Source organism: Diadema setosum, chromosome 5, assembly GCF_964275005.1.
Source record: "Diadema setosum chromosome 5, eeDiaSeto1, whole genome shotgun sequence".
Taxonomy (NCBI): Eukaryota; Metazoa; Echinodermata; class Echinoidea; order Diadematoida; family Diadematidae; genus Diadema; species Diadema setosum.
This window is the reverse complement of record NC_092689.1, coordinates 21,610,483-21,625,263: the sequence shown is the minus strand read 5'-3', so window position 1 is coordinate 21,625,263 and position 14,781 is coordinate 21,610,483. Positions and strand designations below refer to the sequence as shown.

The 14,781-nt window shown below is 38.4% G+C and overlaps 1 protein-coding gene across 1 annotated transcript in view; it reads right to left on the bottom strand.

Annotated features, from left to right (window-relative positions):
- Positions 1-14,781, bottom strand: part of LOC140228780 (broad substrate specificity ATP-binding cassette transporter ABCG2-like) — a 144,413-nt gene that overhangs the window by 11,638 nt on the left and 117,994 nt on the right. The window contains exons 13-16 of the mRNA XM_072309054.1: positions 13,374-13,463; positions 9,525-9,649; positions 5,554-5,708; positions 1,592-1,681 (exon numbers count right to left, since the gene is read on the bottom strand). Coding sequence (XP_072165155.1) covers positions 1,592-1,681; positions 5,554-5,708; positions 9,525-9,649; positions 13,374-13,463 — 460 coding nt within the window. The remainder of the gene's footprint in view (positions 1-1,591; positions 1,682-5,553; positions 5,709-9,524; positions 9,650-13,373; positions 13,464-14,781) is intronic.

Below are 14,781 nucleotides of genomic sequence, written 5' to 3'. Positions count from 1 at the left end.
CTGGTTTTCAGACCATTTTCTCACACTAATTTCATTATCAGAATATTTACTGTTTCTAACAACAAAAGAAGTAGCAGGTTAAGCTGATGGGCCTTATCCTTTGACAAAAACGGTGACTTCATTAAGGGCGGCAACAAAATCCGCGGAGGATGCATTTCGTAAAAGGAGTACAGTTTACCAAAGGGTCTGAAAACCAGACTATGTTCACGCCGTGTTTATGCCGAGACCGTTCAGAGTCCCCTCGTCTGGCGTGAACACAGCACAACCTCTAGAGGTTGTGCTAGACTTGTGCTAGGCTGTCTAGCACGACATTCACGCCAGACTCACTCCAGAGTTGTGCTAGATGCTTACGCCGTGACCGTTCAGAGTCCCCATCGTCTAGCGTGAACACAGCACAACCTCTAGAGGTTGTGCTAGACAAAGTGGGGCTCTGAAGGGGTATAAGATAAAAGATGGTCATAATAATGTTGAGTATACCAGAGAAGAAATGTAAGAAATATTTGTTAATAGACCAAGAACCACAACTCTTCTCAGTAAACACAAGGAATTTCAGTTTGTTATTACATTGATTGATTTACACTCACAAGCAACTTTCAAAATATCGTTTTGTTGGAAATAGGTTGTCTTTTTTGTATTCAAGAAATATAATCTTATGAATATGTATTTCTGCAATGTCAGATAGTAAAAAGATATACGGAGAATAATGATATCACATCGTAATCTTGTGGAAATACGAGATATGCATGGGGTAGACATTTTGTTGGACTGTCCGGTAGCTCAGCGAGTATTAAGTTTGTTAATTCTGTTAATTATTTTGCTGAAATATATTGCTTTTAAATCAAGAAGTACAGGCATTTTACCATCTTTTTAACATAATTCAGAAAAGAATAGTGGAAAGTACTGAAGAGGAAAAGAAATTGCCAACTATAAGAGGGAAATTGGATTGGCATTCAATAGAGTGGGAGTATGTTCATCAATTGAAATGTTTGGATAGATTAGTGAGTGAACCTTATTAATGTGATTTATAGAGTGCGGCTGGCGTTTGTAAGGAGATAGAATTGAGTTTACAAAGGTTCAAATGTCTGTTTTTTTTCCCCTGCGGCATAGTGTTACGGCCTTTTTTCTAATCTTTACTCCTTACGGCTAATGCCTATACAAATGTAAGTTGTGATTATATTTATTATTACTGGGCATGAATATTATTTTTGTACACTATAATCTATATGTTATATTTCATTATACCTTATTAATACAATTTATTGAAGTGTAGGATTGGGATTTGAGCGGGGACCCTAGAACTGAATCAGGGGAGGGGACGTGTAAGGGGGTTGGCAGGGGTATTTTTTTCTTTTATGTAGTTATATGTCAGTTTGTATACAAATGTCAGCTGTATGAATTATTCTTTTGTTGTTGATCAGTCAAATATGTATTGTGAATACATCAAGATGAATGTTTCGTTTTGTGAACTTTAAGAAATCAAATAAAGATTGAAAAATAAAAAAGTGAATGTCTGTGTGTGTTGGTGACAGGGGAAGGAGAACATAAGCTTACATTGACTCTAAGATGTCTAGAAACATGAAAAGCAACCTACGTTGAGTCCGTATCTGAAGATACTGAGGTACTGCAACCATTGCAGCCAGACGGGTAAAGAGCTGATGTTAACCAACAAACCGCCAAATATCTGAGGAAGAAGGAAATGATAGGGAATAAAGATTTTTTTTACATATGTGTTCATTTTGTATGTTGTATTCGTAAATACAAAATAAATGATTTGAATCCAGACAAATCAAGAAGTTAATTTAAATCATGCGATGTGCTTATTCTCGACGATGAAATCAAAGGTTCTCACCCTTGCACTGTCATATTCTCCAGTGGCGTTCGTTTGGTCAATACTACCGCTTCTCTTCTAATTACAATTAAACTCATGCCATTTGATTCTTCTGAAATATCTATTCTTCATGCATGAGTATGGAACACTTAACCTTCACACTGTGCAGCAGCACATACCTGTCAAGCCACACTCATCAATGTTAATCATCTAAACTTGAATATCTATTAGTCGATTGATGCACGGCTTAATGGGAGTAAAATGAAATTACTTGCAGATATCTTTACAAGCTATGAAGACTACATGGTCTAATTGTAAAACAGTGTCTCTATAAATGTCAGGCTGAAGTGGAATCAGTGTATTTCGTACAAAATTTTTCATAGGCACGCCAGGACTTTGTCAAGACCAGAAGTAAACACATCCTAATAAATAGAGGAAAATCATGAATAGTTAATGAAGTTGCGCCTGGCAGTGGCTACGGTGTCAGTTGTTTCTGAAATCAAATTCTTGACTGGGTGCCAGAGACAGATATATCTGGGTTAAACTTGTTTTGCAGTCTGCCCAATGTTTTTTGTTTTGTTTTGTTTTTTGTTTTGTTTTTGTTTTTGTTTATACTGTTTTTCCTCTATTTCGAGGGTGCCAAATCCGTATCTGGATGATGCAACCCTTGTTTCCTTGAGGGTTTTGATATATTCAAGATGGTCGCCAACATGGCCGTCAAAAACAGAAACTCCCATGCATTTTCTTTTAAATGGTTAAAGATTGAAAATAATTGATAGTTGTACCCTACTTCGAGGGTGCTGAATCCATAAATGTATGTTGCAACTTTTGTATCCATGAGGGTTTTGAGATATTGAAGATGGCCACCAAAATGGCGGCCAAAAACAGAAATTTCCATGTAATCCCTTCTTAATGGTGAAAAATTAAAAACAAAATGCAATTGATAGTTCCAACCTTTTTCGAGGGTAGTGATTCCGAATCTGCATGATGCAATTCTTGCACCAATGAAGGTTTTTGAAATATTCAACATATATTTTGCTAAAAATGTGCTCCGAAATCAAAGCTGCCATGTATTTCCTTGTAAATGGTAAAAAAAAGAAAAATGATTGGTTTACCCTATTTTGAGGGTGTTTAAATCGGAGCTGGATGATGTAAGTCTTGCAGCTCAGAGGGCTTTGAGATGTCAAGATGACTGCCAAAATGACCGTCAAAATTTAAATCGCAATATGAATATTTCCCTATATTTGGCAAACTTGAAAATAAATTGACCGTTTTATTCTATTTCGACTGTGCTTAATCCGAATCCGGTTGATGTAACTCTTGCATTCTTTAGGATTCTGAGTTATTCAAAATGGTCGCCAGAATGGAAAAAATATGAGTATTTCATTTTAAGTGGTGAAAATAGATAGTTAATTGATGGTCCTACCTTTTTTGAGGGGGATCCGTAGGGGAATCCGAATCTTGTTGATGCAGCTGTTGCATCCTTTAGGGCGTTGGTTAGGGCTAGTTTAGGGCATTTGTAAAATCAGGTAATTGATATCAAAAGTGGTTGCCAAAATGTTAATGTGAAGCAAAATATCGCAATAATGCATGCGTCATAGGATGCTTTCGCGTTTACTGAGAAAGTTGCTACTAACATCCTCTCTAGAGGAAGTAAAAATCTCTCACTTACAATGACTAATGATGTATTATGCTAAAAAGGCATAAAAAAGACGGCTCGCAAAAAAGGAAGCCAATATAGCTCCACAGATATACGATCTATTACTTACCTTATCTAGCTAGTTAAACTGCTTGACATGTGATTCTTTTTGAAATTTGGGAGTGATTACTGAAGACTGAAAAATAAATGTTTTTTTTTTTTTTTAATAAAACCCTCCTTAGGTTCTGATTCAAATGTTTTTCCTTAATAGCAATGCTTGTTAGTGTGACCACCATTCTTTAGATGTGGAATATTCGAGTGGTAAATTGATTAAGTTTTTATGATCCATAGAACCATCTAAAAAATAAAAAAAATCTATACTTGCTTAATCAGTACTTGACAAAGTTTACTCTCATGCAGAGATTGCTAAACAAGTGGATTTCACTGAATTAGCAAACAACCAAAATCAGTCTCCCTTGGTTCATTTTGTTCGGATCAAGCTCCTCCATCTCCCCTACGATGAGTCTTTTTTTTCTTCCTGAAAGCTAGAGTTTTATACAGATAAGATATTCAAGTTATTCGTGACGCTCATGAGCATTGAGCAGATAGGTGGTACATTTTAGGGTTTTGTTGCGCAGTCTGGGTTTTGTCTTAATATCAGATTTTCTGTTTCACAAGTGAGGTTCTCCTTGTGAACAATAGTCCAGTTTGCTCACAATAATCACGTGAGTCAGTAAAAACTTTACAGTAATTATTCCTCTTTGACACCATTAAAATATTAGCAAGAATTCTGCGCCTAAACATTTCACGTTTTGTCTCTATAAGAATTGAGAATTAACGATTACTAATATTATAATTACGTACAACGCTTTAGGATTCAAATTGATATATAAAGTGATCATGAATGCAGTCATTTCTAATGACGTAATCAAAATATGCGACAAATTTAATAAGCATTCGAGACGAGATTCATAAAAATTACCAGACAAATTTCGGCCCTTATACCAGCAGGCCATACTCCTTACTCTAGTCGAAGTGGAGTAGCTTGGTATGGAGTATTTGGCGGCCATAAAGCCATTTTGTATTTCTAGTACACAAGGTAAGAATACCAGTGGTATCTTTTTTTTTTCATAAGTTTCAGTATAATTATATCTTTTCAGTATATAAACACCACATGGGTCATTTCGGATACCATTGACTTTTGGCTGATTTGACAAATTTGTTCAAATGACTCGTATTTAGAAGTATGAATTATTGCTTTTCACCCCGGGTACAATCCCCAGCTTAACTTTATAGGACAATATTTCACCATTTGTATAAAAAATATAAAGGAATATCCATTATTATGAGACATATTGAAGAAAATCAACACTTTCAAAGATGCAAGAATTTATCAAACCGGTTTTAGCACACTCGAAATAGGATAGGATTATCAAATTTCAAATTTTCCATCGTTTATGAGGTAATGTTCATAAATATTATTGGGATTTCAATTTATTTGGCAATCACTTTGGCAGTCATTTTGAATAACTCAAAGTCTTATGAATGCAAGAGTAGCATCAGCGAGATAAAACCATCTGTTCTCATTTAAAAAAAAAATATTTACAAGGAAATACATTGTTTTTTATCTTAAATGTTCGTTTTTTATGGCAATTTGGTTTTGATCTTACGTATCTTAAAAGCCTCAAGGATTCAACATCATGCAGATTCGGATTCGATACTCTCGAAGTAGGGTAAAAGCACCCATTTTCAATTTTCAAGAATCATGAAACATACGAATTTCCATTTTGGCGGCCATCTTGGATATCTGAAAACCTTCAAGGATGCAAGAGTTGTATCATGTTGACTCGGATTCTGCACCCTCGGAATAGAGTAAAACCATCAATTGTTTCAGATCGAAATAAATGTGAATTTCAGTTTTTTGGGCGACCACTTTTAATATCTCAAAACTCTAAAGGATGCACGGGTTACATCAGCCAGATTCGGATTAAGCACCCTCAAAATAATTATGGTAAAACCATTAAAAAAAAATCAGTTCAGCCTCTGGCACTTAGGACTATTTCAGGACACCAGCAACTCGTCATACCATCATGATTACATAGAGGCCAGCGATAAGCAGCGTTGCGATCCCGGCGATGCTGACACTGGAGCTGATGGCGAAGGCTATGGCGCTTGAGACGAGAGTGACAAGAAGAAGGGTCATGAAGTAAATGAAAAACTGGGCGGCTGACGACTGGAGACCTTGGGAGACAAGAATGCAACCAGAATATAGGAGGAAAGGGTTCAGATTCCACTGTGAACATGGATCACTGGATGGGTACTCGACAATGGTTTGTAATTGTCATAACCCCGATACTAATCCTGCAGTCTGACATGGATTGTTATATTGTTCCTTTTTCCAAATATCTCCATTATTACTTAATCGGCAACATGTTATGCTATTTGAAAAAAAAAATCATTTCCTCTCCCTCGCTCATCAGCCAAGGCTGGCGGTGGCTAATCACGGTTTAGCTATACAATGAATTATACGATGAATATACGTCTGAACGCTGACTAACGAAACGACGTATAACGAAACGACGGTTAGAGCATCGTCGAACGTAAATCAAGAAACGATGTATGAAGAATCATCGTATAGCCGACAGACCGTTCAGACGCTAAATCTCGACCGTTCTGGAAAAAGTCGAATAGATGCGCAATTTCCCACTGCGCATGTTGTTATGGTCATGACGTCGCCGCTAGTGACAGGTTAAGTATAGGGTCACCTTTCGTGCGCACTCCCATTAAGCCCCGCCCAGTTATACCGTTCTATGGTGGCCATACGTTCAGACGCCTATATGGAATGCTGATTCATTATCGAGTTCTAAATTCGAAAAAAGTCCTACTCAATTAAGTTACAGTGGCCATCTCATCGTGGCACAGAAGATTTCACATTGGAAGAAATTATAGACTTCAGGCAAAACAATGACTGGACAACCTAAACACAAACACACACACACACACACACACAAGTATATACATATGTATATATATATATAACTAGACTTGGAATTTGTCAACACTGAAAATTAGGTGATCCGATCTTTTCGAAAATCAATGATTTGAGTCCTGATCCCAAAATTCATGACCATACAGGTTTCATCTGTGTTGAGGGGACATTGCAGCCGTGTGATGTTTGGAATCTCATTTAGAAAAGCGAGTCAGACCTGCCATGTTTGGTACCGAATTCCGTATACACTAACGAAGATACAAAACGAAGTATATTTGACCTTTGACCCCACTTTGCACACCCAAGATGGCATCTGAGCAAAAAGTGGTTATTTTGTGAAATGATTCTTGTAACATGGTCTTTGCGTGTGCAAAATACGGGAAAGATAGGACATGTATTCACCAAGATACAGGATAAAACATTTATGACCTTTGACCCTAATTTACCTTCCCAAGATGGTGTCCGATCAAGTAGTTCTTATTTTATGAAATAATGTACGTGACATGAACTAAACATGTGCAAACTATTGGGCTGGTAGGGCTTGTTTTTCTTGAGTTATTGCAAAGAAAGTTAAGCTTTAATTTCAACCAAGTTTTTGGACGTGATCCCGACACCGTATGAAAAAATGAATGGCACACCAACGATAGCCCAAAGTCTCAGCTACAACATATTAAAATCTTGGAGAAATTCACCGAAGCATAAGTGAGCTAGTGCTCGAAAAAGACAGTCATGTCAATTTTCATTTCCAGAAAAACTGCACTCCCATAGAGATAACACGTAAACTGGTCAAATTTTACAAGATTACTTTCAATCCATTTTTACGAGGTGATGCCGTCATCCAGTCAAAATGTTGTAATTACATAAATGAACGAATGTTGAATAAGCTACAACATACTGAAATCTGGGTGAAAATTGGCAAAGGATAAGTGAGATACGCTCGAGTAAACTTGAAATCTAATGACGTCATTTTGAAAATTTAGTTTTTTTTTATTTTATTAAGAAATTTGATATCTTTTAATCATTTTTCCAGCATCGCCAACCCATGAAATGACATTTACAACTCATCAGCTTTCAGAATATGTAAAGAAAATGGGGGGGGGGGGTCAAAGTCAATCCTGACGAGTAAAATCGGATTTAAAATTGGTAGTTTTTTGGCATAGTTGCACTGTATATCGCCATTGACGCGCGCGCGGAATTTCAACTTTGATGGGCCTGTATGACGTCATACTGAGTCGGATTGACTTGAAACTTGGTAGAAATATTTCTTGACATTTCAGACATCCGACCTGTGTGAAGAAACGGGAAATTTCTATTGCATATGAGCTGTGCGTGCGTATATGTGCGCGCGCGTACGCGTCCGTCCAATTTTTTCAACTTTTCAAAAAATGCTCCAAATGATCTGAAACGTGTGCAAAAAAAAATTGAGCTCGATTTGAGCATACAAATATTTCAACGGGCGCGTACGCGCACGTTTTAAGAGAAAATATGAATTTTGAGAACATAAGTAGAATGCGCATAACTTGAAATATGTGTGACGTGAATTTCATTGAAAAATTCCATTCCATTAATGAGATATGATTGAGAATGTGTTTTCATATAATAACGTCATAGTGACGTCACGGTCGACTGATCACTATGATACATTAGATCTGTCGTCTTTGGGACACGATACATATATGGTATAATTTTGAAATTGATAGCAAGAGGACTTTCTGAGCTAACCTCTACACAAATTTTGTCCAGAAATAAAGAAGAAGAAGAACCAACAAAGAATCGGTACAGATACAGAAGGTGATCCGAGAGGATACTCGGATCACCTTATTATATATATATATATATCACGTCCCGGATCAGTCCACCAGTGTCATGCCCTTGGTTGTACCTAAACCAGTAAGTATGACCATCGCAGCATTTTCGGACACTATAATCAATGAAGCATTAAAATGAATAGATGGATTTTACTGTACTGATTCGAGTGTACGTACTCCAATTCCATTTGTGACTGAGCATCACAAAACCAACAAAAAATCGCACCTCTTGATTTCACGCGAGGACTCAAAAAAGGTGAAACGGGTGAACCGAGTCAATCTTAAGCTTTTCGTATTTTCTAAAAGAGCTATCATTCTTTCTTCTACATAATTCGTAAGTTTGGGATCAAAACATGAATGATAAAGTGCGTTTTCAGCAGTTTTCTACAACCTTTTTTTGGGGAGAGTAGAATGATCAGGTATGTCTTACTGGCCCCTTTTTATTTCTTGAAAATCCCTTGCACACTATTCACTTTGAACTCTTATAACTTTTGAAAGGATAATTCTACTGCATTGAATGTGTTAATAGAGCATGCTCAATTTCAGCTCAAGTTAATTTGATAATCCCTTCATTGTTGGTGCTCCGGTGGTTTACATCCTGTGTTTTGTCCCTTTCATTGCACAGCTAGCACGGCTTGGTAAAGATTAAGCGCTTGAATAGACCCAGTACTTCAGAGCCTCTTTTCTCAATCCACTCTTTTCCAGAGTGTGTGTTTTCTTTCCAATATTTAGATACGATAGGGGAGTCCTTTGAATTGAGTTATACATTATTTAAAAGTCTGGTCTTTCAGAATCTGCCCTTAACTAAAAATCCATGTCTGGCGACTTTTTGTTGGTTTTGTGATGCAGGGTCACATTTATTTCATCACATCGTTTCCGGAAAGATCTCAAAATTATGCAGAACAATTCTGAATGATATTCAAATATCATCAGGATATCGGAGTTTATCCAACATTATTTTATCAAGAACACTTGAAATTTCATTTGAGAGTTCGGCGGAGTAATAGCCGGCGGAGTAAATGTTGGTTTAGCATATATTGTCGGCGGAGCAAATGTCGTGTCGCCATTTCAGACACACGTAACACAACAAATAACCTTTTACCATGACCCTTATTTACTCTCACGAGGAGATGAGGACTAGACAACAAATGCCACTGAAGCTATTACAGGTATACAATTCACCTAGCATTCATTCAGTTCCAGCATGCCGAACCCTGATTAATTTTGACACCAGTAATACAGTCATCGATGTTTACTCACCTATCATCCAGTAGGTTATAACAGAGTAGATGACTGTAGGCACTACACGAAGAGGGATAATGTCGCAGAAAACCTTGGCCAGAAAATAGGCAGACACCCTGTAGAACCCGCTTGCTGACTCGTGTCTGTATGTACGGGAAAGAGAATGCATCGAAATGTTTACTCTTCATCCTGCTATATACATCTTAAACAAGATGCCAAGTTTGTTCGACAAGATCGATTTCGCTGTCGCTGGAATTACCCGACAATGACAAGGAGTCATCCTGGATCACTGGCATCAACTAGCTTTTTGTGGGTGATTTGCGATACAAAGAACTTCTAAAAAATGTGTATTAATTAAGTGAACGTCATTCTCCTTTTCCGAGCAAGACACACTGAGAGGGTTTGCTCAAAGGCCCTATGCGGTGCAAATACATGTTGATTCATGGTACACTCAAGGTCAACTGTGTGGCAAAATGAATATATAAATACGTTACTTATATTTTATAATGATTTTTCTACTACAATGTATTTATCCTTCAGATTACTTGGATACATCCACACAAAAAAAAATCTTCCAAACCGAAATTTTGCTTTTTGACCTCTGTAAATCATTGCTAAAGTACTAGATTATGATTACCAAAATGTTATCGAACCGGGCATAATTTGCGAGTTTCCCTGCAACGTCTTATGTTAGTCATATTAGTTGCATGGAAACACGCAAGATAAATGACCATCTAATAACTGGGCTTGATAATATAACTGGCAACCTAGTAGCAACTCTAGTCTCTCTGCTCGCAGAGTTGTCGCGGAGACGTCTCTCCGACATCTCATGTAATGAAGCCACGGATCCGGGAGTCGCGAGAGAATAAAACATGTTCGATTTTTTTTTTTCGGAGGCTGTATCGAAGTAATCTGAAGAAAAAAAGTAATTGTGAAATATAGGCCTGTTGCGACACGGATTGTCGCCCCTACACGGATTGTCGCCTCCTGCTCGGGGCGACAATCCGTGACGGGCGTTGGCGGCACGGATTGTCGCCCCCTACACGGATTATCGCCTGGCGACAATCCGTGTAGGGGGCTGGCGGCACGGATTGTCGCCCGCCCTCGAAGCACATTTTGCTGGGTAATATCGTTCTGGACATAATCATTGAAATACTAACACATAACTTACATGGCTACATCCATGCAAACATGCCATGTAAAAAGTCATGGTGAGGTTTCAAGGAAGTGTGTATGTGCGCGTGCACATGATAATTTAGTGTCCGTTTGTGCGTGTGTGTGTGTGTGTGTGTGTGTGTGTGTGATGGAAGAATGTGTTTATTATGTCAGTTTTTTGCGTATGTGTTTTTTAGCTGCGCGTGGGGAGGGATAACTAGTAAGCTGTTGCTGGCATAAACGTTGATATTGATTTTATCAGCAGCTTTGAATTTGATGAGTTTGTTTGGCAGATTTGTATAATTATGAATTCGGAGTGGAGCTTGCGTGCGGGCAGATGCTGCTTTTCTGCATATGGTCCATTATGTCTTATTTATCAACATTGGGAAATCGTTTCATCAGGAAAGAATGTGGCATCGGTTCGGGTGTGCGTCGGTATCTGGGAAGGGGGTTACATTTCGTTATTGCAAAAGTTTGTTACTCTGAAGGCTCATTCGTCCGAAGGCTCATTATTCCGAAGGTTCGTTATTCCGAATTTCATTTTTGGATCAACGAACCTCTAGGTATATAGGGAATTGTGTGTTTCGGATATTAAAATGAAGCCTCAAAAAAACGAAACTTCGGAATAACGGAACCTTCGTGTGTGTGTGTGTGTGTGTGTGTGTGTGTGTATGTATTTGGGTTGGTGAATTTGGGTGTGGGATGATTTAGATTTTGTTTAATCAGGGGTTGGTGGGTTGGGGATTGGATTTGAAGAAGGATAGTTATAAATGGTATGACAGATGTTGGTAGGATTTAATATTTAGGATAGATGTAGGCCCTAGATTTGTTTCGGATGGGGAGGGGAGGGGGTGGTCGGGTTTTTTATGACTGATTTCATTCTAGATTCGTGTAATGTATTTGTGTTTTTTTTTTTAATGTATATGCCCTTGTAAGTAAGAAGGTGTTACATGATCCAAACCAATGTATTCAAGGAATATAGGTTTGGTAGGGCCCTACATGTCAAAACTTTCTCGTGAAGAAATTGTTAGTAGGGTTGGTCTATAATCGAGTTATCTATGTTGAAGTGAGATTATTTGTGGTATAAATTGACAAATGGATTTGTTTCTGTTTCGAATTGCCATTTGTAACTTTTTTTTTCATGTTACACCCAGAATGAGTCGATTTATGAATGATTTGAATGAAATCAATGAATATCAAGGAAAAAAGTGTTGAGTTGGTTTATTTGCATTGTGAGGATTTGTTTGAGTGTTTGTTGGTGTTTGTTTGTATTACGTATGTATTAGCGGTGTGCAATGGCAGTTCGTTTGTGCTAAAATCAACTAACGATTGACAAATTTTTTTTTACGGCGTTTGGAAATAAAACTTCGCTCATGCATAAAGCATGCCAAACCTATTCTGGGACAAAGAATAGTGGTATGGACGTTCTAGTTTATAAGACTGATGGAAGAAAATGACTGCAGTGAAAAATGAACAAAGACAAATAACATTTGGGGAGGGTACCTCCTTCGTATGTATTTTCTCTCGGTCTCTCTCTCGCCTAGCCTGCCTCACCGCTGATATTGGTTCACACACCCATACTATTTTTAGATCAACGCTGGTGTGAATTTTTTAAACACGTGCTCATACACTCTGAAGGCGTTTGTATTGCCACAGTAGCGCCGCTATATTCCACATGTTATGTACACACGTAAACATACAGGCACACGTATACACACAGACAAACAAACCACTACCACTATGACCACCACACATGCACAGTTTCTACATATTGTATTATTATACTCCAAACACACACACATACACACACTTACACACACACACACACACACAGACACACACACATACACAACAAATCATACACATCACATATCATGCAGCTCACAATACACACACACACACACACACACACATACGCATAACTTACCAGTCATACCCATCCCACCAAAGCTTAATACCGGTCCGGGAGGAACCACCCCGAGCCCGGGGCGACAATCTGTGACGGGGCGACAATCCGTGTCGCAACATTTTTTTTTGCCAACACGGATTGTCGCCTTCGAGGTCAAAAACTGGGAACTGCACAAGCGTCACGGATTGTCGCCAGGCGACAATCCGTGTAGGGGGCGACAATCCGTGCCGCCAGCGCCCGTCACGGATTGTCGCCCCGAGCAGGAGGCGACAATCCGTGTAGGGGCGACAATCCGTGTCGCAACAAGGCCTATAGAATGTATTTATGCTACGTTTACAGCTTGTTCGCGGCGACCAGGACAGCACCATTTGCAAGAAACGTGGGTAGGTGGAATGTTTTCTTTCTTTTTCCCCTCCCTTTTCTGGTCTCGTTTGTTCCAGTCTTCGCTCAAGTAAACATGTACTTATCAGAAGCCGTTCTTACGGCATCTGGTCAGGCGAGACTACGCAATATATTTCATCGCGTCCCAACTACGGACCGCCTTCAAGTTTTGTTACGGCCTAGGTATTACGTGCTCTCACGTTTTATTGCGTTTACCCTGTTTATTACGGCCTACACTGTACCCACGGCGTTAGACCAGAGCGTTAGACATTCGTTTGCCACATAAGTGATGATGAGGATATCATGAATCAACCCAAATCAATATGTATTGCATTGTTCCGTTGAGAACCGTAAATAAAACTTGTACGGAAAAAAAAAATAATAATGCTAAAACTGTCATACTAGAAATACGTTTTTCTTACATGAAAATGACTCTCTCGTCGATAAAAAGTTGGACGGCGCTCAAATTCTGGAAAACAACTTGCATGATGAGGAAGAAGAAAGCTCCGATTCTGAAATAGGGATCAGTTCACAAAAGAAATACAAATTTCATTTTCACAAACGCAGCATAAGATAAGATAGATAACATGACATGACGTAACATAGCAAAACACAATACAACATAACATAACATAACATAACATAACATAACATAACTTACAATAATTACCAGATTTAAAGTGAAGACAGGGTGAATGCATTTTCAAAGACTTATAAACGGTTCCAATGTTAATGCATTCGTTGTCAAAAGATGTAATGACAAATTGCAAACCGTTGAAAACCACTTTTCATTGTTTTCCGCCTTATTTGTGATTTTAACAGTGTGAAAGTCTTAAAAGTGGAATTCCAGTACAGTTATAAGTGTTACTGATAACAAAGCATAAAACATGATGTTATTCCGTGGTGAATAACTTCAGAAAGATAATCGGTCAGATATGTAAAGAATTGAGACTGGGGAGTAATTACGTTTGAACGAAAATCTGTGAAATGTCACAATTTTATGTACATACTATATGGCAAGTTATTACCTGAAAATTAGTGTAACTTTCAAAATGTAACTTCTTTATTTTTCATTTAATTTTTATCAAGTTGTCATAGTTAAGAACAACGGCGTAGCCAGGATTTGATCTTAGGGGGGCGGTTAGTCTGCGACGGAGCGAAGCGACCGAGCCCGAGCGAGCGGAGCGAGCGAGGGGGGGGGGAGGGTGTGGGAGGGGGGTGTTCCCCCTCCCACAGTAAGAACTTTTTGCATTTTGATGTTGTAAATGGTGCAATTTGATGCATGTTTTTGCGCGTTTTATCGACGTGAAACAGTCCCACTTGTTTAAGGTATACTAGCAGTATATTTTAGTGTAGATTATTATTGAACAATTTGCCTATAAAATGGTATAATTTATATACACCTCTTGTAGTAATTCTTTTCACTGAATATCATGAACGCGACTGAACCCGAGCGAGCGGAGCGAGAACTTTTTGCATTTTGATGTTGCAAATGGTGCAATTTGATGCATGTTTTTGCGCGTTTTATCGACGAGAAACAGTCCCACTTGTTTAAGGTAGCAGTATATTTTGATGTAGATTATTATTGAACAATTTGCCTATATTAATGGTACTTGTGTTAAATCTTTTCACTGAATATCATGAACGCGACTGAACCCGAGCGAGCGGAGCGAGCGAAGGGGGAGGGGAGGGTGTGGGAGGGGTTGTCCCCCCTCCCACGGTGAGAACTTTTTGCATTTTGATGTTGCAAATGGTGCAATTTGATGCATGTTTTTGCGTGTTTTAACGAGTTGAAACAGTCCAACTTGTTTAAGGTTGCAGTATATTTGA